Source organism: Nyctibius grandis (assembly GCF_013368605.1).
Source record: "Nyctibius grandis isolate bNycGra1 chromosome 34 unlocalized genomic scaffold, bNycGra1.pri SUPER_34_unloc_1, whole genome shotgun sequence".
NCBI classification, from domain to species: Eukaryota; Metazoa; Chordata; class Aves; order Nyctibiiformes; family Nyctibiidae; genus Nyctibius; species Nyctibius grandis.
In genome coordinates, this window is record NW_027167468.1 from 300,504 (window position 1) to 327,083 (window position 26,580).

Here is a 26,580-nt window from a genome sequence, read left to right on the forward strand (position 1 = left end):
ACGGGAAAAATCTCTTCAGCCCGTTCCTGACCTTAGCTTTGGAAAAAGAGCCCAACTGCCAGACACCAGCACTGAGGAAATCCCCTTTTATTACAGAGATGTGACATGGGAGGTCAGCTGTGCCATCGTGTCAGACACATGTGCAGAGACCTCTGGGTCAGATGGACTGGATTCATGCCTCTGGTGAAGTTGAGTGAAAGCAGACTTTCCTGGATAAACAGAATTACCGCAGATGCAATGCCCAAAGCACAGGAGGTTCCCCAGATACACTAGAAATTACTTGTGAAGAGATGTTGGCAGCAGATGTTGCTGCTGAAAGACTACTGACTGAATTAAATTCTTCAGTGCGTCCTTGAGTTCCTGATTCCTCATGCTGTAGATGAGGGGGTTCACTGCTGGAGGAATTACTGAGTACAGAACTGCCACCACCAGATCCAGGGATGAGGAAGAGAGGGAGGGAGGCTTCAAGTAGGCAAATATGCCAGTGCTGACAAACAGGGAGACCACAATCAGGTGAGGGAGGCACGTGGAAAAGGCTTTGTGGCGTCCCTGCTCAGAGGGGATCCTCAGCACAGCCCTGAAGTTCTGCATATAGGACAGCACAATGAAAACAAAACACATTAAAGCTAAACAGGCACTAACCACAAGAAGACCAGCCTCGCTGAGGTAGGCATCTGAGCAGGAGAGCTTGAGGATCTGGGGGATTTCACAGAAGAACTGGTCCAGGGCATTGCCTTTGCAAAGTGGTATGGAAAATGTATTGGCCGTGTGCAGCAGAGCATAAAGGAAACTAGTGGCCCAGGCAGCTGCTGCCATGTGGACACAAGCTCTGCTGCCCAGGAGGGTCCCATAGTGCAGAGGTTGGCAGATAGCAACATAGCGGTCATAGGCCATGATGGTGAGAAGACAATACTCTGCCGCTATCAAGAAGACAAACAGAAAGAGTTGGAGAGCACACCCTGCATAGGAGATGGCCCTGCTGTCCCAGAGGGAATTGGCCATGGCTTTGGGAAGAGTGGTGGAGATGGTCCCCAGGTCGATGAAGGAGAGGTTGAGGAGGAAGAAGTACATGGGGGTGTGAAGGCGGTGGTCGCAGGCTACAGCGGTGATGATGAGGCCGTTGCCCAGGAGGGCAGCCAGGTAGATGCCCAGGAAGAGCCAGAAGTGCAAGAGCTGCAGCTCCCGCGTGTCTGCAAATGCCAGGAGGAGGAATGTGGTAATGGAGCTGCTGTTGGACATCTGCTGCCTCTGGGCATGGGACCTGTCCAAAGAGGAAATAACAGTGACAAGTTAGGGGAGATTTTTCTGAGCATAATCAAATATGTCTCCCAATACCCTTCTCCCTGCTGCACACACGCACATGCACACACACATCCCATTATTCCTTTTCTAGGAGACCTTTCATCTCCGTGGCTGGAGCCCTGGTTGATGCTGGCTGAATGTGCCAGGAGGAGCAGGACCTCTGCCCACCGGCTTCCGAGGAGTCAGCCCTGCTCTGCAGCAGTGGGTGCATTGTAAGAGTGGGGGCAGGGGCCAGTCCTGGTGTTCGACTTTGTCAGATGAAACTGCTCCTAATGCAAAAGGGATTGGCAGCATCTGCATCCCCAGTGCTAAGGAACAGAGAGGGCAGAAGGCAGTTTGAGAGCTTTGAGGTTTTCAAAGCTCCTCTCATGTCATATGTGGCATGTTCTTGGATGTCAGAAAACCTCAGAATTTCTGCTGCATTCAGGGAGAACAGAGTTAGTCCTGCGAGGCAAGAGGATTGCCTGTTGCTTAGTGCAGAGTGAGAGGAGCTGGTCCGTTCCTCTGTCTAGTGCCAAGTTTATCTGAGCTTGTAACTTTCTGAGGTGGAGGGTTATCACACTCACATGTTAACCTGAAATATTACTGGATACTGCTGAGAGCAGAGGGATCTCCTGCAGATCACTAAGTGCCTCACCCTTTCACAAGGTCTCAGCACCCCATGTCCAGCCCATGACACTCATGCCTTATTTCACCAACCCAACAGCATTTCCTCAGTTGCAGAGGCTTTGTGTTCTCCATGGGGCTTTAAGATAAAACAGAGGTGCTACGAGATAGGTTTGCATCCTTGAGGGCAGCTCACAGCTTGGAAGGACATCTCCAGGGGACAGCCAAGTGTCCTAACAAGGGCATCTCAGTAGGAGTCAGCTCATATCCCAGCCCCACAGACTGTATTGACCAGATCCCACAGATGAGAGGAAAGCTGGGACACTTGTTCCCATGGACACACCTGCATGAAAGGACCCACAAGATCAGGGTGTGACTCTGCAGCTGAAACTCCACCTCCCCAGAGAGCCTGGCAGCAAGAATGAAATAACCACAGCAATAACAGAGACAAGTGGAGAAAGAAGGGAAAACACAGAGAGGGTCTGGCTGAGAGGGGCCAGGGCAGAGGCAGCCGGGCCCTCAGGACAGCGGTACCCTGACCCAGCTGTGCACGCCACCTCCCACACACCAGCATTGCCGGGCAGCTGCTCTCAGCCCCTGTGCTCTGCAGAGGGAACTGGGCACGTGGCTGGAGAGCTGCACCACGGCTCTGCTGGAGCTCTGGCTGCACAGGAGGGGGTTCATGTCCTGGACCCCACGGCCCTGAGGGCAGAGGCTTTGTTGGGTGGGAGAAGGGGCAAGGGGGCTTGCTCAGAGGAAGGGGTCTGCATTGGAGGGGGTCAGACAGAGTTTTCTGAACTCTCCCTCCCACCACATTTCTGCTTTTAGTTTCCTCTCATTCCCAGATCATATCCCTGCTGCCTGGAGATTTTCCTCCTGGGAGATGTTTCCCTGTCAGCACTCACAGACCCTATTGCAACCTCTGTGCACTCACCTACACAAACCTGCCTGTTTGCAGGGCACTGGCTGCGTGCATGTTCCTGTTTGGAGGTTCAGAAGGGCAGAACACCCTGATGGGTCCAGCAAAGGTGATGCTGATGATGTCCATGGGCAGAGGAGTGGCTGAAGGCACTTTAGGAGGCTCCTAGTAGACCTACTGACCACTCAAAAATACAGCTCGGGAATCTCAATGACTTGTTCAAATTGAGAACATTTTTCTAATTCTCTTTCCCCCTGCTCCCCCTAATCTATTTCTCTTTCCCTTCCCCTCCCATCCCCGTTCCTGTCCCCTGCCCTCAAAGAAGGAAACTGAAAAGACAGACTCAGGAAATCTCCTTATCTTTATAGCAAACCCTGCCTTGACCTTCCTCTTGAAACATCCCCTTGCAAGTTTCCTAGTGCTGATCTGGAGCTGTGAGCAGCCCTGGCCCACACAGCACCCTCTCGACAGCAGAAGGACCCTGCCCTGCCTGGGCTCACTCCTTCCACCCACAGCTTCTCCCTGCAGCACCAGAGGGAGCTCCCCGGGCAGGCTGAGTGCTGACCCTGGCAGGCAGCAGAGTCCCTGCCCCGGCACAAAGAGCCCTGGGGTGCAGGGACCCTGCTCTGAAGGACAGCCCTGGGCACCCCTGGCTGCACACCCCTGCAGTTGTCCCCAGCAGAAGGCAGCCGTCATGCTCTGTCCCTCTGACCGTGCAGCAGGGAAGCCCTGCTCTGGAGCATGTTCTTCTCCTCTACAACAGAGATACTGTGAGAGACATCCTGACAGCTCCTGTAAACTGTGGGATGCACCAGCTTCAGGTAATCCCACCAGCAACTGCCCCTGCATTGTCCTGCAGCCAGAGACTTACCATGTCGAGGGCTGTGAAGATTTCTCCCCCAGTGAGCTCTCAGCACCCTCCCACCCCACACTGCCTTTAACCTCTCTCTGCCTGGCTCCTCTCCCCTCGCTGCCTGCAGGCAGTGCCCTCAGCCCTGCTGCGCTCTGCAGAGGAGCTGCTCCTGGGCAGAGCTGTCTCTCTGCAGCGCTGCCCACTTGCCATGAGCTCCCTCCTTCCCAGGAGCCCAGCCCAGCTCAGCAGCAGAGGGACCAGCCCAAGGTGTCTCTTCCTCTGTCCCCTCTGGGCTCCCTCCAGGTGTCCCTGGGGCTCCAGGGGAACCTGCTGTGAAACAGGCTGAAGCAATCACTGATGTTTCATCTGGCACGTGATGAGAGACATTTCTTTCTCGTAGCATCATTTCTCCTCTCAGAGACAGAGTTAGGTCTCAGACTGACATTTCCTTGTCCCATCATTAGACAGGACAACTGGACCGTGACGAGGAGGGATGTCCTTTACCCCTGCTGAGGGAAGGGATGCAGATGAGTCAATAGAAGCATCTCATTTGTGGGTTTGTAGTCCTGGGGCTAGAAGGGGACTCAGCTCCCTCCCATGCACACCACAAACCCACAGGAGGTGGGATTCCTCTTGCCTCAGGTGTTCAGGTGGGCACAAAATAGGCACCTGCATGTGAGCTCCTTGTCTCAGCCCCCATGGTGATTAATGGAGATGGAGGGCAGGACTGGGCTGTTCAGACACCAGCCTGGTGACATTGAAGGTGTCAGGGGTGGTCAGAGATGTGCAGGTAACTGCAAGCTCTAAGGGAGCAGTTCACAGAGACAGGCCAACATCCAGGACAGGCTGGAGAGCTGGGCAGAGAGGGACCTCATGAAGTTCAACAAAGGCAAGTGTAGGGTCCTGCACCTGGGGAGGAATAACCCCATGCACCAGTACAGGCTGGGGGTGACCTGCTGGAAAGCAGCTCTGTGGTAAAGGACCTGGGAGTTCTGGTGGACAACAAGTTCCCCATGAGCCAACGATGTGCCCTTGTGGCCAAGAAGGCCAATGGTGTCCTGGGGTGCATGAGGAAGAGTGTGGCCAGCAGGTCGAGGGAGGTTCTCCTCCCCTTCTACACTGCCCTGCTGAGGCCACACCTGCAGTAAGGTGTCCAGTTCTGGGCCCCCCAGTTCAAGACAGACAAGGAGCTACTGGAGAGAGTCCAGCGGAGGGGTACGGAGATGGTCAGAGGGCTGGAGCATCTCTGCTCCGAGGAGAGGCTGAGGGAGCTGGGGCTGTTCAGCTGGAGAAGAGCAGACTGAGGGGGGATCTTATCAACGCTCACAGATACCTCAGGGGCGGGTGTCAAGGGGATGGGGCCAGACTCTTCTCAGTGGTGCCCAGCGACAGGACAAGGGGCAACGGGCACAACCTGAGACACGGGAAGTTCCACCTGAAAGTGAGGAGAAACTTCTCTGCTGTGAGGGTGCCAGAGCCCGGGCACAGGCTGCCCAGGGAGGGGGGGAGTCTCCTTCTCTGGAGATATTCAAACCCGCCTGGACGCGGCCCTGTGCAACGTGCTCTGGGTGACCCTGCTTGGGCAGGGGTGGGACTGGGTGATCTCCAGAGGTGCCTTCCGACCCCAGCCAGGCTGGGATGGTGGGATTGTGTGTTACTGGGAGCACTGGGGTTACTGGGCATCCTGCTGGTTTTGGGTGCCCTGGTGTTACAGGGGTTACTGGGAGCGATGGTGTTACTGGGCAGATTGGGAGCGCCAGTGTAACTGGGAGCACTGGGGTTACTGGGCACATTGTTTTGACTGGGAGCCCTGGTGTTACTGGGCGCACTGAGGTTACTGGTCAGACAGGGACCACTGGTGTTACTGGGAGCCCTGCTGTTATTGGGAGCACTGGTGTAACTGGGCACACTGGTGTTTCTGGGTTCATTGGTGTTACTGCGCGAACTGGTGTTACTGTGAGCACTAGTATTACTGGGAATGCTAGCGCTACTGGGCTCCCTGGGGTTACTGGGAGCACTGAGGTTACAGAGCAGACTGGGAGTACTGGTGTTACTGGGAGCACTGTTGTTACTGGGCGCCCTGGTGTTACTGGGCGTGGTGATGTTACTGGGTGTCCTGGGGTTACTTCGAGCACTGGGGTACAGGGCAGACTGGGAGCACCGATGTTAGCAGGAGCCCTCGTATAACTGGGTACACAGGTGTTACCACTGTAACTGGGCGCCTTGGGTACACTGGCGTTACTGGATGCACTGGTGTTACTGGGCACCCTGGTGTTAATGGGTGCACTAGTGCTGCTTGGGTCCCTCGGGCTACTCGGCACCCTCTTGTTACTGTGAGCACTGGGGTTACTGGGGAGACTGGGAACACCGGTGTTACTGGGAGCACTCGTGTAACTGGGCACATTGGGAGCGCTAATGTTACTGGGCGCAATTGTATTACTGCGTGCCCCGGAGTTACTGGGCACACTGGGATTACTGGGAGCCCTGCTGTTGCTGGGTGCACGGGTGTTATTGGGACTACTGGGCGCGCTGAAGTTACTGGGTGCCTGGGGTTACTGAGCACACAGGGGTTACTGGGAGCACTGGTGTTACTGGGTGCACTGGTGTTACTGGGAGCCCTGGGGTTAGTGGGAGCACTGGTGTTACTGGGAGCACTGGGAGCACTGGTGTTAATGTTCGCCCTGGTATTACTGGGAGCCCTGGTGTTACTGGGGGCACTGGTTTTACTGAGATCACTGGAAGACCTGGGATCACTGCGATTAGTGGGAGCATTGGTGGTACTGGGAGAACTGGGAACACTGGTGTTACCGGGGGCATTGGTGTTACTGGGAGCCCTGGCGTTATTGAGCACCTGGTGTTACTGTGCGCCCTGGTGTTACTGGGAGCACTGGGGTTACTGGGCAGACTGAGAGAACTGGTGTTTCTGGGCGTGCTGGTGTTACTGAGCACCCTGGTGTTACTGGTCAGACTGGGAACACTAGTGTTAATGAGAGCCCTGGTTTTACTGGGCACACATGGTTTACTGGGAGCCCTGGTGCTACTAGGCGTACTGGTGTTACTGGGAGCCCTGGTGTTACTGGGAGCCCTGGTGTTAGTGGGCGCACTGGTGTTACTGGGAGCACCGGGTTTACTGGTAGCTCTGGTGATCCTGGGAGTGCTGGTGGTATCGGGTATGCTGGGGTTACTGGGCGCTATGGGCTTACTGGGAGCACTGGGGTCACTGAGCAGACAGGGAGCACTGGGGATACTGGGAGCAATGGTGTTATTGGGAGCACTCTGGTTAATGGCAGCCCCAGAAGCATTCGGTTACTGGGAGCACTGTCAGCACTGGGTGTTACTGGGAGCAGTGGGGTTACTAGGCAGACTGGGAGCACTGGTCTTACTGGTAGCACTGGTGTTACTGTGAGCACTAATGTAACTGGGCGCGCTGGGAGCACTGGTGTTACTGGAAGCCCTGGTGTTACTGGGAATGCTAAAGTTACTGGGCACACAGGGGTTACTGGGTGCCCTAGGGTTACTGAGTGCACTGGGGTCACAGAGCAGACTGGGAGCACTGGGGTTTCTGGGAACCCTGGGTTTATTGGGCAGACTGGGTGCACTGGTCTTACTGGGAACACAGCACACTGGTGCTATTGGGAGCCCTGGTCCTTCTGGGTGCCCTGGAGTTAGTGGAACTCCAGGTGTTACTGGGAGGCCTGGGGTTACTGGGCGCACAGGGGTTACGGGGAGCACTGTGGTTACAGAGCATACTGGGAGCACTGGTGTTACGGGGAGCACTGTTGTAACTGGGCGCACTGGGAGCACCGGTGTTATTGGGAGCACTGGTGTTACTGGGCGCACATTGATTTTACTGGGTGCACTGGTGTTACTGGGAGCACCGGGGTTACTGAGACCACTAGTGTTACTGGGTGCCCTGGGGTTACGCCAGACTGGGAGCACTGGTGTTACTAGGAGCGCTGGGGTTAGTGAGCACATTGGTTTTACTGGGAACCCTGATGTTACTGGGAGCACTGGGGTTACTGGGCACACTGGTGCTACTGGCAGCACTGATGATACTGGAAGCACTGGGAGCACTGGTGTTACCGAGAGCACTGGGAGACCTGGGATCACTGTGATTAGTGGGAGCACTGGTGTTATTTGAAGCACTGGTGTAACTGTGTGCACTGGGAGCACTGGTGTTACTTGGAGCCCTGGGGTTACTGGGCACCCTGGTGTTACTGGGTGTCATGTTGTTACTGGGAGCACTGGAGTTTCTGGGCATTCTGGGATCATTAGTTTTACTGGGAGCCCTGGTGTTACCGGGAGCCCTGGGGTTATTTGGAGGATTGGGGTTACTGGTAGCACTGTGAGCACTGGTGTTACTGGGTGCCCTGGTGTTACTGGGAGAACTGTTGTAAATGGACACACTGGGTGTGCTGGGAGCACTGGTGTTGATGGGCCCCCTGGTGTTACTGGGAGCACCGGGGTTACTGGGAGCACTGGAGTTACTGGGCGCCGTGGTGTTACTGGGCGCCCTGGTGTTAATGCCAGACTGGGAGCTCTGTTGTTACTAGGAGCTCTGTGGTTACTGGGCACATTAGTTTTACTGGGAGCCCTGGTGTTACTGGGCACCGTCGTGTTACTGGACGCCCTGGTGTTATTGGGAGCGCTGGGGTTACTGGGAGCATGGAAGTTACTGGTCAGACTGGGAATAGTGGTGTTACTGGGGTCCCTGGGGTTACTGGGCAAACTGGGAGTACCTGTATTACTGGGCGCACTTGTGTTACTGGGAGCGCTGCGTCACTGCAAACATTGGTTTTACTGGGATCCTTATTGTTACTGGGAGCCCTGGGGTTACTGGGCACATTGGTTTTACTGGGCACCCTGGTGTACCTGGAGCACTGGTGTTACTGGACTCCATGGTGTTACTGGGCGCCCTGGGGTTACTGGGCACATTGGTTTTACTGGGCACCCTGGTGTACCTGGAGCACTGGTGTTACTGGACTCCCTGGTGTTACTGGGCGCACAGTTGTTACTGGGAGCACTGGTATTACAGGGTGCAGTGAGAGCACTGGGATCTCTGGGAGCACAGGAGTTACTGGGAGCACTGGTGTTACTCGGCATCCTGGGGTTAATGAGGAGACTGAGAGCACCAGGATTACTGGGAGCACTGGTGGCACTGGGCACCCTGGGGTACTGGGATCTCTGAGAGCACTGGGATTACTGGAAGCAGCAGTGTTAGTGGGAGCACTGGGAGCACTGGTGTTACTGGGCAACCTTTTGTTACTGGGAGGCCTAGTGTCACTGGGATCACTGTTGTTGCTGGGCGCCCAGGTGTTACTGGGTGTCCTGGAGTTATGGGCACACAGGGGTTACTGGGAGCCCTGGTGTTACTGGGCACACTGGTGTTACTGGGAGCACTGGGGTTACAGAGCAGACTGAAAGCCCTGGTGTTAGTGTCAGAACTGCTTTTAATGGAAGTGCTGGGAGCACTGGTGTTATTGGGCTCTCTTGTGTTACTGGGAGCCCTGGTGGTACTGGGAGTCCTCGTGTTACTGGGTGCTGGGGTGTTACCGGGCATCCTGGGCGCCCTGGTGTTACTGGGAGCACTGGGGTTACTAGGAACACTGGGTTTATTGGGTGCACTGGAGTTACTCGGCCTCCTGGGCTCACTGAGCAGACCGTGAGAACTGGGGTACTGGGAGCCTGGGGAGCACTAGGTTTACTGGGAACACTGGGGTCACTGGGCGCACTGGGGTTACTGGGAGCCCTTGGAGCACTGGGGTTACTGAGAGCCCTGGGGGCAATGGGGGCAATGGGGTTACTGAGAGCACTGCTGTTACTGGGAGCACTGGGATTATTGGGCGCACTGGGGTTACTGGGAGCACTGGGATTACAGAGTAGACTGGAAGCCCGGGGGTTACTGGGAGAACTGGTGTTACTGGACAGACTGGGAGCACTGGGGTTACTGGCCACATTGGTGTTACTGGGTGGCCTGGTGTTAATGGGCACCCTGGTGTTAATGTGCACCATGGGGTTACTGGGAGGATTGTGGTACCTGGTAGCACTGGGAGCCCTGGTGTTACTGGGAGCACTGATGGTACTACAAGCACTCTTCTAACTGGGCACGCTGGTAGCACTGATGTTACAGGGCGCACTATTGTTACTGGTTGCCCTGGTCTTACTGGGCACTCTGGTATTACTGGGAGTGCTGGTGTTACAGGGAGCACTGGGGTTACAAGGAGCACTGGGGGGAATGGGAGCAATGGGGTTACTGGGCAGACTGGAAGCACTAGGGGTACTGGGAGCACTGATGTTACTGGGCACACTGATGTTACTGGGTGCACTGGGTTTACTGGGAGCACTGATGTTACTGGGAGGCCTGGGGTAACTGGGAACACTTGGATTACTGGGAGCCCTGAAGTTACTGAGAACACTTGGATTACTTGGAGCCCTGAAGTTACTGAGAGCTCTGGGGTTACTTGGAGCACTGCTGTTACTGGGAGCGCTGGTATTACCGGTTTGCTCGGAGGTTCCAGAAGACAGCTGCATGCTCCTGCCCTAAGAGCTGCTCACCCACCCATGACATCACATGCACCCGTGCACAGAAGGTTCCTGCTCCAGCCCTATCGCCTGCTCATGTACACGTGACATCACAAACCCCTGCACACCCCAGCTGCAGGCTCCTGCCCTGACAGGTACAGAGCCACCAGGGACATCACAAGCAGCTGCACATCCCGGGGTCCTGCTCCGCACCTATTGGCTACTCGCTCAACTGTGGCCTCCCAGGAACCAGAATAAATCAGGGGCGGGCTTCTGTCCTAGCACCCAATCAGCCATCAGTGACATCAGAACCAGCTGCAGAAGCCAGGTGCATACTCCTGCCCTATGACCTGCTCAAGCACATGTGACATCATAGGTACCTGCACCAGCCAGCTGCACGCACCTGCCGTAACTGCTACAGAGTCACCAGTGCCACCACAAGGAGGTGCACCAGCCAGCTGCAGACTCCTGGCCCTATCAACAGCTAAAAGTGGCATCAGAAGCACCTGCACAAGCCAGGGTCTGCTCCTCCCCTGTCACCTACTCAGCCACCTGTGACATCACAGAATCACAGAATCAATCAGGTTGGAAGAGACCTCTGGGATCATCGAGTACAACCATTGCCCTGACACCACCATGTCAACTAGACCGTGGCACTAAGTGCCATGTCCAGTCTTTTCTTAAACACATCCAGAGATGGTGACTCCACCACCTCCCTGGGCAGCCCGTTCCAGTGTCTAATAAACCTTTCTGAAAAGTTCTTCCTAATGTCCAACCTGAACCTCCCCTGCCGAAGCTTGAGGCTGTGTCCTCTTGTCCTATCGCTAGTTGCCTGGGAGAAGAGGCCAACTCCCACTTCACTACAACCTCCCTTCAGGTAGTTGTAGACTGCAATAAGGTCACCTCGGAGCCTCCTCTTCTCCAGGCCAAACAACCCCAGCTCCCTCAGCCGTTCCTCATAGGTCAGACCCTCCAGACCCTTCACCAGCTTGGTCGCCCTCCTCTGGACTCACTCCAACACCTCAACATCTCTCTTGAAGTGCGGGGCCCAGAACTGGACACAAGATTCAAGGTGCGGCCTCACCAGTGCCAAGTACAGAGGGACGATCACTTCCCTAGACCGGCTGGCTACAGTATTCCTGATAGAGGCCAGTATGCCATTGGCCTTCTTGGCCACCTGGGCACACTGCTGGCTCATGTTTAGCTGGCTGTCCATCAGCACCCCCAGGTCTCTTTCCGCCGGGCCACTTTCTAACCACTCTTCCCCCAGCCTGTAGAGCTGCATGGGGTTGTTGTGGCCCAAGTGTAAGACCCGGCACTTGTTCTTGTTGAACCTCATGCCGTTGGTCTCAGCCCATCTCTCTAACCTGTCCAGATCCCTCTGTAGGGCCTTCCTACCCTCCAGCAGATCGACACTCCCACCCAGCTTGGGCTCATCTGCAAACTTACTGAAGGTGCACTCAATCCCTACGTCTAGATCATCTATAAAGCTATTGAACAGCACCGGCCCCAGAACTGAGCCCTGGGGAACACTAATGCTATTAAATGTAATTTAATAGTAAAATAGTAAAAAAATAGTAATGCTATTAAACTAGTACCTCCTTCTATTATTTCTAGTGTCCTACAATTCCCCATGCTGTTATCTACTCAGAGGCACTACAACTTTGGTGGGCCATCTGTACAAACACATTAACAGCTGTCAAAACAGAGCTTCACTCCAGGGGGACCTTGAGAAAGTCTCGGATTTGGCAATAGAAGCCTCAGGAAGCTCTACAAGGAGAAGCTGCAAGTCCTTTTTTGGGGGCAGAATAACCCCAGACATGAGGGCAGGCTGGGACCTGAACAGCTCAGGAGTGACCCTGAGGAGAAGGGCCTGGGCGTTACGAGGGATGCCATAGCAGTGAGTGGTGCGTGCTCACAGTTAATAAGGCCAACTGCATACAGAGCTGCATTGGGAGGAGTGTGGCCACCCAGACAACAGAGTTATCATCCCTCTTGACTCAGCACTGGTGTGGTGATATCTGGACTAGTGTGTCTGGTTGTGGCGCTCCCAGGTCTGGATGAATGGGAATGAACGGGTAGGCTCCAGAAGAGATCGGTCAGGATGGCCATTGGGGTTTGCGTGGAGAGGCTGAGGGCCCTGGGCTTCTTTAGCTTGGTGAAGTGAAGGCTCAGGGCACTACAGTAGTAGCCTGCAACAGCTTGAAGGGAGGTTTCAGAGATGAAGGAGCTTTCTTAGTACTGGGAAGAGAAGGAAACCTCCACAAAGTGCAGCTTGGAGGTTCAGACTGGAGGTGACAAAAAAGAAATCCTACTCAAAGGGTAGCTTAGTGGAGCAAGAGGTCACCCAGAGTGAGTCTGGATCAGCGCATGTCTTTGTGTTTCAAGGAACAGACAGCGAGAATGAAGACACACCACTGAAGGTATAGAAATGCTGGGGTGAGAGCTAGGTGGGCAACCACAATGGGTGTCTGCATCCTGGAGGGAAAGAGGTGCAGGCGTGGGACAGTATAGGACAGCCTGCAGTAGAGATGACCAAGGGCTCTGGCCAGACTAAAAGGCTCAAGAGGATTGAAAACTTTGTCCCCTTGGTCATGGCATTTGCCTCTGCCATTGAGGCCTACCAGGAGAAATATTCTTTTGAGGGTCTGAACTCTGTTTCTCTTGCTTGGAGAGACCAGTCAGTGGCATAGAATTTTCCTACACTTGTAATTTCTCACCCTCACATCTCACTGCCCCCAGGAAGAGCCCCGAGCCGTGTGTGAGGGACAGGAGCTGCCTTCCCAGGGTCTGGAGGGTCAGGGATTGGACTTTCTGCTTCATCAAACAAACCAAAGGGTTTTCTCAGCATTACAGCCACCTGCACAGGGCCTTTGCCTACCTGCAATCACAGCCTCCAATTATCTGCTCTAACGAGTCCTTGGGGAGGCTTTGTCAGTAATGGCCCCCAGTGGGGCCCATTAATGCTTCCAGGTACTTTGAGTTTTGCTTCTGACTTCTTGAGCAGTTTCTTCAATCTTCTCTCAGTACCTGAGGTTCAGGGACTCAGCACCAAATACACCATGGGGCTCATTAAAATACAGAAAACCCTAAAGAGCCGTGTCTCTTCCTGTAATTTTCTTCAAGTCTTCAAGACTTGTACAGCTAATTAGAGAGGTTTCACAGCGTAGTTAAGGAGGAAGATTTCAAAGTGCAGCTAATAAAAATGATTTATTTTATTTTAAAGGGTATTTTCTGTTACTTTTCAGTTTAAAGAAGAGGCGATAGAAGCATTATGCAAGTGATATTGATGCAGAGTGTCTCCTCAGGAGGTCTGGACAGCTTGGAAAAGAGTCCCTTGAGGTCTGACACTTCATGGATAACTTTGCTCCTCACCTCCCCAACCCTACCATTTCTGTCATTGGCCACCTGCGACTTAGGTCACTGTTCCTTGTATCAGACTTCTCCATTGAAGTTTGCAGCTGGATGTTACAGCACCATTGCACTAGCTCCCACCTGCTCACCTTTGAGAACTGACTGCCCACAGGCACAGAAGATTTTTTCTTACTTGCAAGGAAAGAAATCTAAAGCATGATAAAATTTCGTAAACTATAAAACACACTGTGTAACTATATGCTGAGTACAAGCTGCCTCTAATGAAGTCTCCTTTCTACAAGGAATAATCTTATGAGAAATATTTTAGGGAGGCAGATAACAAAGGATAAACACAATTAAAGAGCTGGCTAAGGAGACAATTAGACTACTCAAAGACAGGCAAACTTTTAAGTCCCTGAAGCTCAAAGCAGCAAGCAGATAGGTGAGAGGTATCTGAATGAACAAAGAGTAGCAGAAGGAGAAAACTGGAGAATAATTAAAATGTCCTTTGTCTAGACAGTCTGGATCTGAAAAGATGACTTTAGAAATGGTCATTTTGTCAGGACAGGTGAAAGTATATGACAGATCAGAGACATTAAATACAGCGTATGATAGGCAGAACTTCAGTGGTACTGAAGTTACAGGGGAAGATCACTATTTCATTGGAAAATCCCTTCTGAAAGCTCATGGGATTGGAGGTCTCTTTGAGTGAGGACAAGCAGTGTTGCACCCGTCTTTGGAAGAGACCAAAAGTGCAACCCAGGCAACCCCAGCCTGTACAAGCTCACTTTGGTGAGGAGTGTGTGGTGAATGGAGTTAAATCCAGCTGGCGGCCGGTCACAAGTGGTGTTCCCCGGGGCTCAGTGTCGGGGCCAGTTCTGTTCAGTATCTTTATCAATGATCTGGATGACAGGATGGAGTGCACAGTCAGTAAGTTGGCAGATGACACCAAGCTGGACAGGAGTATTGATCTGCTGGAGAGTAGGAAGGCTCTGCAGAGAGATCTGGACAGTCTGCATCGATGGGCTGAGGCCAAGTGTATGAGGTTCAACAAGGCCAAGTGTCAAGTCCTGAACTTGGGGCACAACAACCCCATGCACCGCTACAGGCTTGGGGAAGAGTGGCTGGAAAGCTATCTGGTGGAAAAGGACCTGGGTGTGTTTATTGACAGTTGACTGAATATGAGTCATCAGTGTGGCCAGGTGGCCAAGAAGGCCAACAGCATCCTGGTTTGCACCAGCAATAGTGTGGCCAGCAGGACTAGGGAAGTGATTGCACCTCTGTCTTTGGCATTAGTGAGGCCGCACCTTGAATGCTGTGTTCAGTTTTGGGCCCCGCACTACAAGAAAGACCTTGAGGTGCTGGAGCGAGTCCAGAGAAGGCAACAAAGCTGGTGAAGGGTCTGGAGTACAAGTCTGATGAGGAGCGGCTGAGGAAACTGGGGGTGTTTAGCCTGGAGAAAAGGAGGCTGCAGGGAGACCTTATCGCTCTCTACAACTACCTGAAAGGAGGTTCGTAGCAAGGTGGGGGTCAGTCTCTTCTCCCAAGTCACAAGCAATAGGACGAGAGGAAACGGCCTCAAGTTGTGCCAGGGAGGTTTAGGTTGGATATCAGGGAAAACTTCTTCCCTGAAAGGGTTGTCAAGCATTGGAACAGGCTGCCCAGGTCAGTGGTGGAGTCACCATCCCTGGAGGTATGTAAAAGAAGTGTAGATGTGGTGCTGAGGGCCACGGTTTAGTGGTGGGCTTGGCAGCGTTAGTTTTATGGTTGGAGTCGATGATCTCATGGGTCTTTTCCAACCTCAGTGATTTTATGATTCTATGACTTGAAGTACACAGAGGTGGGGAAAGTTCTTACATCAGCACAAACACTGAAGCTCTGACTCCACATTGACCTGTTATCTGACAGGGGTTCTGTCCTGGTGTCATTGAGATTTGGTTTCAGTTTGTGGCCAGCCATGGTGATCAGGGCCATTAGCAGTTAAATCCAGAACAGCTGACCCAGGCTGACCCACTGGTGTGTTCTACATCATTAACATCAAGTTCACTATAAAAGGGAAATATTGTTGGGGAGGAGTGGGGGGGCGTTTTTTTTTGTTTTTTTTTTGTTTTTTTTGTTGTTTTTTTTTTTTCCTTGTCATGGCTATTCCTGGAGCAACTTGCAAGTGTTCTATAGTTAAGTATAATTTTGTGTGGTTTGTGTTGTTATTGGTTTCTTTATTTTAGTAAATCTGTTTAACTTCTAACCCATGAGTCTCCTTCCTTTTCCCAGTTCCCTTCCTCGTTTGGGGAAGGGTCATTGGGTGATAGAAAAACTGTTTATTGTTCAGCCCTGGGTTCAGGCTAAATGAAGACAGGTCCACAAGAAGCATTTTCCCCTCACCACGTGCCTTCCTTGTGCTTATTCAGGTCACTGCCCTGGACCACGCCGGGAGCACGGGCACCACCGTACTGGAGGTGTGACATGTGCCATGCCCTGCCCACCCGCTGCCAGCAGAAGTCCTGCCATTTGCCCTGGGAGTCTCTGCCCTCTACTGGTCACATGCTGTGTTTTGATTGGCTGCGAGGAGCAGCCACGCTCTCTGGTTTACCCGGAAGTACATCTGACCCAGAAGGCCCTTCCCCTACAACACAGGGGCTGCCATTGTGTTTTGGCCGCCATTTGAGGGGTGGGGGCTGCCATTTTATGACACGGTGCCACTGCCTTGTTGGAGTGAGCTGCCATGTTCTTAACCATCATACTGCTCTGTGATTGGCTGATGGCCATTGCTTGACATCATCAAACCCACATGCTCTCAGGAAATCCTATGATTGGCTGGCAACAGGAGCCTCCTCTCCCACTGCACCCAGAAGTGTGTCAGCAAAGGAAGCGCCCTGTAGTTACATACTGGGAGCGAGACACTTCTGGCAGACTCATTCCCCACACAGTTTCATACTGCATTGTGGTTGGCTGGCAGCCATTTTTTGATCTTGTCACAGCCATGTGTTCTCATGCAGCCCTGTGATTGGCTGCCTGCCTCCTTTGGGCGAGGAAGTTCTCAGATATAAAAATATATACATTTATATATATATATTTTAAACATATATATGAGTGTACAAATATGTATAAATTTTTTATTTATCTATAGATATGGTACTTTGAATATATATGTACCTATATATATGTGTATACTTTTTTATGTATGTATTTTTATATATAGAAACATTTATAAAGACAGAGAAATTAAATATATACAGCTGTTATATCATAGGTATAAATTGGATAAAATCTTTAATAGAGTTAATCTAATAAACAATTAGAGGTTAAAGGTGAACAGAAAGAAAAGTGCAAGGGTGGCTGAGGTCTCCCACTTGACCAGGCTGCAGAAGAAGCCCAGACACATCTGAGTTGAGGGCAACTTCAAGAGGGCAGAGGGGCACCCCAAGGGTGGGGAGGACACAGACAATCTGGAACATGCCTGAGGGCTATGGCCTCCTCCCAGGGGGCCAGCAAGGGGCCATCAACGTAAATCCTCTTGACATATGTAGAAGAGCTCAATCCTGTGAACTGGCCTGGGAGGCCCTCGCATCCCAGCCCAGCCCAGCAGGATGGCCATGCAGGGTTACTGGGGCAGACTCTGAGCTTTTCTTGGTGCTGCAAGGCACAGGCAACGCTATCTGGAAATATGGAAAACAAGGACAAAATGCCACCTTCAGAAGAATATGTGCATGGGGACAATATGGAAAAGACCTGAAGGGGATCCCAGAAAAGACCGTGTGAACCAGAGGAACGAGCCAATGAACCACAAACTGGATTTGCAGGTGCCAAACAAAGAGGTGGGGTGGTGGTGGGGAACTCCCTTTCCCCATGGTTGTGGGGGATCTCCTATCTACTGGTCAGACCACTGTGGGGTGCAGGCTGGTGCTATATAGATTTCCTTGTCCTGAGGTCGATGACCTGTTTGAATGTTTCAAAAAGCTCTGGCTGACTGAGCGAGGAGAGAAGTCAGGCATGTGCTGGGACTTGTCCAGGTCCACCTGAACCACACCAGCCAAAGCCAGTATGCTGTGTGTACACCATGTCAAAGGATGGGGAAGGGGGTGGTGGATGTAAATGTATTGAATACTGTTGGACCTGAGCAGGATGCACACGCTATGTAATAAGGGGTGGAGATTGTACTGGGTCTGTCTGGGATGGAGTTAATTTTCTGCTTCGTACTGCCCTATGGTGCTGTGCTTTGCCTTGGTGGCCAAAACAGTGTTGATAACACACTGACATTGTAGCTATTGCTCAGCAACGCTTGCACTGTGTCAAGGCCTGCTCTGTTTCTCACTCTGCCCCAAGAGTGAGGAGGCTGGGAATGGCAAGAAGCTAGGAGGGGCCAAAGCCAGGACAGCTGACCCGACTGACTAAAGGGATATTCCACACCATATGACATCATGGTCAGAAATAAAAGTGGGGGAGTGGAGTGTGTTCTTCAAAGTATCCTTTGCCCAGAGACTGGCCAGACATCGATCTCCTGCTGTGAGTGATTGCTTCTCCACTTATTAAACTGTATTTGTCTCAACTCATGTGATTTTTTTCCCTCACTTTTGTCCTTACTGTTTCCTCCCCCATCCTGCTGGTGAGGAGTGAGCAAGTGACTGGGTGGGGGCTGCCAAATGGGGTCACCCCACCACACAAGCATATAGCAAATATGTTGGTATGTGCTTGTGAGGTCATTGGTGCCTGAGTAGATCATAGATGGGGAGCTGTCACATGGCTTGTGTAAGTGGTTGTGAGACTACTGATATCTGAGTATCTGATAGGCCAAGCGCATGCACATGACTTCTGTCAGAACTTGTGAGGTCACTTGTGACTTCATATCTCATAAGCAAGATGACAGCAAGTGGAGGGATGTGTGGTGGTCAGGTCACTGGTGCCTGAGTAGCTGATAGGCAAGAGGGAGACACGTGGATTGGGTATGTACTTGTGATGTCACTCTTGGCTGAATAGCTGATAGGCCAGGACCAGGTGCATGGCCTGTAGAGGTGCATGTGGGGTCACTTGAGACCGAGTACCTCAACAGCAAGTACATGGCAAATGGGGCTATATGTACCTGTGAGGTCACTGGTGCCTGAGTAGCTGATAGGGCAGGAGCAGGCATCTGGCATTGTACTGGTTGTGGCTGGGACAGAATTAACTCTCTATTTAGTGAAATAGTGAGCGAGTGACTGTGTGGGGCTTAGCTGCTGGCTGGGGTTAAACCACGACAGGTATGTGTAAGTTGTCTTGAGATTACTGGTACCTGAACAGCTGATAGGGCAGGAGCAGACCCATGGCTTGTGTGTGTGCTTATGAGGTCGCTCTCACCTGAGTAGCTTATAGGCCTGGAGTAGTCCCGTGACATGTGTATGTGCTTATAATGTCACTGGTGCCTGAGTAGCTGATAGGGCAGCAGCAGGCCCAGAGTTTGTGTTGGTGGTTTTGAGATCGTTGGTGTCCAAATAGCTGATAGGCTGGGAGCAGGCCAATATCAGAGGCAGATGCCATGACATCACCTGTGTCTGAGTAGTAGATAGTCCAGGAGCATGCACATGGCTGTGTGTGAGCTTGTGATGTCACTGGTGCCTGAGGAGCTGATAGGCCAGGAGCTGGACCATAGCTTGTGTAGGTGCTTCTGATGTCACCAAAATAAGAATTAGACCATGCCCAAATATGGCTTTTTGGAAGAGCCTTCATCAGCAGAAGTCCATACAACGCACACACACGTGTGACAGTGTAACTCATGAGCACACAGCGGTGGCAGCAGGAGGGTGTGAGGTCACCGTCAGTATAAACCGTGAGCACACAGCGGTGGCAGTAGGAGGGTGTGAGGTCACGTCAGTGTAACTCATGAGCACACAGCGGTGGCAGTAGGAGGGTGTGAGGTCACGTCAGTGTAACCCATGAGCACACAGCGGTGGCAGCAGGAGGGTATGAGGTCACGGTCAGTATAACCCATGAGCACACAGCGGTGGCAGTAGGAGGGTGTGAGGTCACCATCAGTATAACCCATGAGCACACAGCGGTGGCAGTAGGAGGGTGTGAGGTCACCGTCAGTATAACCCATGAGCACACAGCAGTGGCAGTAGGAGGGTGTGAGGTCACCGTCAGTATAACCCATGAGCACACAGCAGTGGCAGTAGGAGGGTGTGAGGTCACCATCAGTATAACCCATGAGCACACAGCGGTGGCAGTAGGAGGGTGTGAGGTCACGTCAGTGTAACCCATGAGCACACAGCGGTGGCAGTAGGAGGGTGTGAGGTCACCGTCAGTATAACCCATGAGCACACAGCAGTGGCAGTAGGAGGGTGTGAGGTCACGTCACCGATGGCACCCCATGGCCATGGGGCTCGGTGCAGAGTGTCCGTGTGCTGTCACAAGGACATCACAGAGGGTGTCTGCGAGGCCGAAGGAGCAGCCCCTGCAGCCCTGGCTGGAGCAGTCGGGGTGGGGGTGGCTCGGGGGCACCGCAGGCCTGTGCCTGGGCACCGCGCCAGGAGGAAACCACAGACTTCCTGCCCGGGCGCAGTGGGGGGAGCGCTGCAAGGCCACGTGGGCTGTGGGTTGTGCACCTGCAGGCTCCAGCTTCTGATCACCCTGTGGGGAATAACGGCCCCTCGGTGACAGGCTGAGAGTCAGGGACATGTCTGAGCCTCTGGATTGCATGTCTGCTGCCAGGGCAGGGACATGTCCCAGCTCCAGCTCCTGCAAGGGACCCACTGTGGGGATCCCAGGCAGGGATGGGCAAACCAGCACTCCTGGGATGGGTCTCTGGCCTGGGCTAAGGCCCTTTCCCATCTTCTGCTCCCAGCACAGCGGGGTCTGTAGCAGGGGCAGGGGCTGTTTCCTTCCCTTCCTGACACAGCTCCCGGTGCAGTCCCAGCCCCGTGGTTCCCATGGCACAGGCATGGCTGGACACTCGCACCTTGGGCTCTTGGATGTGCCCTGCATAGGAGATGCTCAGTGCTCCTGGCCCAGGGTTCGAGGGGGTGAAAGACCCATTTCCCCTCCTGCACCTGGCCCTGTCCTGTGATGATCCCCCCCAGCAATGATGTGACACCCGCAGCGGAGCCGTCCTTCATATATGGTCATGAATGGCACTGGAGAAGTTCATTGGAGGGCTGCGCTGTTTCGGAGGGGAGATAGCTCCCGATAACGTCTAATAAGGTGCTACTGCTTTGATTGGCTCCTCCTGCAGCTGGGCTGGCACCTGCAGAGATGTATTGACCATAATTGTTGTCCCCATGAGTCCCTGAGCGCTATAGCAGGGAGCGGGGCTCAGCAGGGATGTGCCAGCAGGGCAGAAGGCTCAGGATGGGTACAGAGGGACTCCTGTCCTCTTGGGTGCTGAAGCTGCTTCTCTGGGTGCAGCTGTGCAGGGGTAAGTGCCAGCTCCCTTCACCCACAGACAGCAGGTACCAGTTGTGTCATCGGGATCTCTATGGGAACAAGGTTCCTTTCCAGGTGCTCCTGAGATGAGGGGTAAAAGGTGCTCAAGTCCATGGACCCTGTGCCCTTCTGTGTGCCTCTCTCAGTGGGAGGGAGTATCTCTATTTCCAGGCCTCCGGTGTTTATGGTAGCCCGTGCCTGGCTGGATTTATAGACACCCCTGTCCTCAGATTCACTTTTGGGACCCCTTGTTCCCCTCAGGATCCTTGGGATTGTTTTGGTGCTCCCTGGCAAGAAGGAAAGCCCTGGAGATGTTGGTGGGTTTGGGTGGTGCCTGGGGCAGGCAGTGGTTTAAGGAGAACTGGGGGCCTGGGAGTACAGGGCTGTGTAGGGTGGGCTGGGGAGGAGTGGATACCCTGTGCAGGGCTGGGCACTTTGTGCAGGTGGGCATAGGCAAAGGTGCAGGGGCTGTTAGCGTGGAAAGAGGTGCCAAAGGCTGTGGGACAGTGAATGGCCCAGCAGGGCCAGAGCTGGAGCTGGAATCCCCAACCCTGTGCAGCCTGTGGGAAGACAAGGGGCCCCAGCAAGCCGTGTATGGGAAAGGCCTGACACCCTAGTGCCTCTGACTTGGCGTGGGCATGGGAGGGCAGACCTGCAGTACTGGGGCTCAGCGCTCTCCTGATGGGTCCCGTGTCAGTGTTTGAAGGGGCTGTGGAAGTGAGGCTGGAGGATGGCAGTGGACGCTGTGCTGGGAGAGTGGAGGTGAAACACCAGGGCCAGTGGGGAACCGTATGTGATGACTACTGGGGCATGGACGATGCTGCAGTGGTTTGTAAGCAGTTGGACTGTGGCTCGGCTGTCGAAGCTCACTTGCAAGGCTATTTTGGGCGAGGATCTGGCCCCATTTGGTTGGATGATGTTGGCTGTAACGGCACAGAGTCTGCCCTGTCCGACTGCACACACAGAGGCTGGGGTGAACACAACTGTGTTGATGGTGAGGAGGCCGGAGTGACGTGTTCAGGTAAGGGGTCAGCCTGTTCCACACCTTTGAGGCTGGAGTGGGGGAAGAGACATGTCTGTGCCCCCAAAGAGAAACAAGTGGATGTGGGAGCAGCACCCGGTGTAGGCGGTTGCACTGCCATGCTGGAACTGTCACTAATGGTGTCCCTGATCCCTGGGGAAAGCCCAGTGGGAGCCCACCCTGGGGGTGAACTAACCTGCCACAGTGTCTCAGCCCCCTCTCCGTCCATGTCCTGGGCTGCAGATGCATCCTCCATCCCTGTGCTAGCCTGTCCGTTTGTCTTCGAGATGGCAGCTCTGCCTGGCCCTGAGCCCTGCACTGAGCAGGCTGCAGCAGTCAGTAGAGTCTGGGCAAGTTCTCCTGCACCTGAACTGCACACAGCTCTGCGGTGCTGGGGGGAGCCATGCCAGGCAGTGCAGGGCTCCTTGTGTGGGAGTAGTTTGCCTGAATAGTATCTGTTGCTGTGGGTCTGGTCCCAAAGCCGCCGACATGGTCTGCAGGGTCTGCTGCGGGTCTGTGATAGGTACATACCCCTGAGGGCTGTGATGGGGTAGAGAGGGGTGCTGGGGGACATGGATGTGCTTGTGTCACCAGCACTGCCCCAACAGTTTCCTCTGGGATGTGCAATGCGCAATTTGGTCACAACTTACTTGGACATGATGCAGGATGTGGGCACGTAACTGCCAGAGGGCTCCGGGAACTCCCAGTTGCTTTGTTTTTCCCAGGATTCGTGTGGCTGGTGGAAGGGAAGAGCCGCTGCTTAGGACGTGTGAAGATCCGTGATGGGGACCAGTGGAAAAGTGTCTGTGCTTCACACTTTGGTCCCAAAGCTGCTGACGTGGTCTGCAGGGAGTTGCAGTGCGGCACAGCCCTGCCCATCCCTGGGGCAGCTCACTTTGGAGAAGGGGTCAGTCCCACCTGGGATGGAGAGCTGCAGTGTGTGGGGAATGAATCCCTCCTCGCCTCCTGCCCCAGAGGGCCCCCCAGGGACCAGCCTTGCACCCATGCGAACAGCGCCGTTGTCATCTGCACACGTAAGGACTCAGGGAGGGGTGTTGAATGCTGGGGCTGTGCCAGGGGTCAGGGAAAGGAGCAAGGACCGTGCTGGGCTGGGCGTGAGGACAGGAGGGGTGATGGGCTTGTCTGCAGTCTCCAGTGATGCAGGAACACACACAGAAGCCAGTGTCCTCCTTCTGTTCCATCCTCAAGAATTTGGTGCACGCTGCAGAAAGGTTCAGGATGTTCCCCTGGGTGCAGCTGTGCCGGGTAGATGCCTGCTCCCTTATCCCACAGACCTGGGACCATAGAGCACCACAGGGATCCCTCTGGAAATGGGGCTTCTTCCCACATGCCGAAGTGACAAGGGGCAGAAGGTGCCCAGGTTCATTGCCCCTGTGTCCCTCTGGAGGGGAGAAGGGCATTTCTGTTTCCAGAGCTCCCGTGTTTATGGCCGTTGGTGTGTGGATGTGTCCATGGACATGTCGTCCTTGGGCACCCTTCCTGGGGCCTTTGCTCTGCCAGCACTGTGCCCTGTGAGCTGGTGGTGGCTCAACTGGTGCCTCTTTGCTCTGTGATCCCAGGGCACAGCCAGCCTCAGGGGTACCTGGGAGGGAATGTGGCCCTGGGGTCAGGGTGAGTCCCAGCCTGAGATGGGGTAGGTTGTGCCTGTGGAGTCAAGGGGACTGGGGTGTCTGTTCCCACAGGCTGGCAGAGAGGTGCCCTTCCTGGGGGATCCTGGACAAGGGCAGGGCTGGGCTGATGCCCAAGGACAAGGAGGGGGCATGGGCTGGGAGGGCTCACTGGGAACACTGAGGGTCTCCACAGGGGACACAGAAAGACCTGAGGGTGGAGGATGAGTTGGGAGGGGCCCAGGGCAGGCTGGGGTCCAGGGAAGCTGGGGACCCCATGGAGCAGCTGAAGTATGTGTTTGGGGGAGCCCTGGCAGGGGCAAGTCTCTTCTCAGGGTGCTGGGCTGGGGAGGAGAGGGTATCCTGGGTGGGTAAGGGTCGAGGGCAGGGGCTGGGGTGACCGTTGGGATGGAAGCAGGTGCCAAGGTCTGTGGGGCCACAAGTGACCCAGCAGGGCCAGAGCTGGGCAGCTCCAGCCTTGCGCAGCCCATGGGGATGGAAGGGACCCCTGCACTGCCCTGAGGACACCCTGGAGGGGAGTGGGCTCCCACCCTGGTACCTCGAACTCTGCCTGGGCAGGAGTTCCACCAGACCCGCAGTGCATGGGCTCAGTGCTGTCCTGACTGGTCCTACGTCAGTGTTTGAAGGGGCTGCCGAGGTGAGGCTGGCGGATGACGGCAAACGTGCTGAGAGAGTGGAGGTGAAACAGCAGGGCAAGTGGGGGACTGTGTGCGGTGACTACTGGGACATGCACAATGCTGCAGTGGTTTGTAAACAGCTGGGCTGTGGCTCTGCTGTTGGAGCTCCTCAATACAGACACTTTGGGCCAGGATCTGGCCCCATTTGGATGAATGAAGGTGGCTGTAACAGCACCGAATCTGCTCTGTCTGACTGCACACACAGAGGATGGGGTGAAAATAGCTGTAATCATGCTAGTGACACTAGAGTGATGTGTTCAGGTAAGGGGACACCCTATTCCCCACTTCTGGGGCTGGGACGGTGGAAGGGACCTGGCTGTGTCCTCAAGGAGCAACAAGCAGGCACCGGAGCACTGCCCAATGTGGCCGGTCGCACTGCCGAGTGGGGACTGTCACTTCTGGTGTCCCTGGTGCCTGGGGAAAGCTTAGTGGGAACCTGCCCAAAAGTGCCTGTACCCTGCCTGGCCCCTGAGGTGTCTCAGATGAATCCCCCACCCTGCCCTGCAGTGTCTGTTGCTTCCCACCTTTCTCCTTCTGCTCACCTAGGACCTGTCTGGCAGTGCGAGGGCCAGGTCCCCCATGCCAGAGGCACCAAGAGTGACTCATGTGGTCACCCACAGTCCTGGGGAAGGGCACGAGATGGTCAGGGTCTCTTGAGTTGTGTCCCCTGGCAGACATGAGTCCCTTGGCTGAAGAAAAGCAGTTTGGAGAGGGAGAAGCGCTGGGCTTGGGCAGAGGAGCAGGGTGGCACGTGGCACCTTGTTCCTCTCCCAGGTTCACCCCGTGAGAGCCTGCTCACAGGGACACAGCCCCATCCGGCAGTGCTGCCATGCTGCCTAGCCTCTCCTGCCTGCCCCAGCCCCTGGCTGCCCTGTGCCACAGGGGATTTGCCAGCACTGACTGGCTCTCCTCTGTGCCTGCCCTTGCACTGGAAGCTCCTATAAGCCCAGGGCTGCTCTTCTGCTCACTCTCCTGCCTTCTGCCCAGCTGTTGGCCAGGGACATGCATACCCAGCATACTCTGGCCATGGCTGAAGACCTCTTTCCCAGGCAGGTGCTGGAGTGGGGCGCTGACACGAAAACTGGCCGCAGGTACGGCCTCACCGTACTTTTGCCCGGTGACATATCCCATTCACCAGCAGCACCCCAACAGCCCAAGAACCCCCTGGGAATGAGATGCATTTCTGGCAGCACCAAGGGCTTTCTCAGGCATGGCCCTGAGCTCAGTGGGGCAGAGAAGGCTGCAGCAGCCAAGAGTGACTGGGCCCATTTCCCTGGACCACAAGCACTGCAGGTGCTGAAGTGCCCAGGGACCACTGCTGGGCAGCCCAGGCTCTGTGGGACAGCAGCAGTTTGTCTGAGCGGTGCCTGTGGCTGTGGGTTCAGGAGAGAAGCAAGCCCACAAGTGCTGTGCTGATTTCTGAGGAGCGGCAGGGGAGCTCTGCTGTGTTTGTGCCATCAGCACCCCCGGAGAGCAGCTGGGGTGGTCAAGGGGCCTTTTGCCTTTGACCACCTCGGTGATCAGGTGGGATGTGGTCAGGGGACTGCCAGAGGGCTGTGGGAATGCTGAGGGGTCTTTGGCTGCTCCAGGATCACTCTGACTGGTCAGAGGGAATAGCCCCTGCTAAGGACGTGTAGTGATCCACGATGGGGACCCTTGGAAAACTGTTGTCTGTGATTCACACTTTGGTCCCAAAGCCGCCGACATGGTCTGCAGGGTCTGCTACAGGTCTGTGATAGGTACATACCCCTGAGGGCTGTGATGGGGTAGAGAGGGGTGCTGGGGGACATGGATGTGCTTGTGTCACCAGCACTGCCCCAACAGTTTCCTCTGGGATGTGCAATGCGCGATTTGGTCACAACTTACTTGGACATGATGCAGGATGTGGGCATGTAACTGCCAGAGGGCTCCGGGAACTCCCAGTTGCTTTGATTTTTTTTCCAGAAGCTGTCCGACTGGTGGAAGGGAAGAGCCACTGCTCAGGGCGTGTGGAGATCCGTGATGGGGACCAGTGGAAAAGCGTCTGTGCTTCACACTTTGGTCCCAAAGCTGCTGACGTGGTCTGCAGGGAGTTGCAGTGCGGCACAGCCCTGCCCATCCCTGGGGCAGCTCACTTTGGAGAAGGGGTCAGTCCCACCTGGGACGGAGAGCTGCAGTGTGTGGGGAATGAATCCCTCACCTCCTGCCCCAGAGGGCCCCCCAGGGACCATCCTTGCACCCATGCGAACAGCGCTGTTGTCATCTGCACACGTAAGGACTCAGGGAAGGGTGTTGAACGCTGGGGC

At 54.5% G+C, this 26,580-nt stretch overlaps 2 protein-coding genes across 2 annotated transcripts in view; one reads left to right on the forward strand and one right to left on the reverse strand.

The window, feature by feature from the left end:
- Positions 1–276: 276 nt before the first annotated feature.
- On the reverse strand, positions 277–1,239 carry LOC137677023 (olfactory receptor 14J1-like). The gene has a single exon (XM_068424215.1). The coding sequence runs from the start codon at positions 1,237–1,239 to the stop codon at positions 277–279; it is 963 nt and encodes a 320-aa protein (XP_068280316.1).
- Positions 1,240–21,629: 20,390 nt separating this feature from the next.
- Positions 21,630–26,580, forward strand: part of LOC137676994 (CD5 antigen-like) — a 10,419-nt gene continuing 5,468 nt past the window's right edge. The window contains exons 1-3 of the mRNA XM_068424185.1: positions 21,630–21,969; positions 22,695–23,003; positions 24,236–24,556. Of these exons, the coding sequence (XP_068280286.1) occupies positions 21,630–21,969; positions 22,695–23,003; positions 24,236–24,556 (970 nt within the window). The remainder of the gene's footprint in view (positions 21,970–22,694; positions 23,004–24,235; positions 24,557–26,580) is intronic.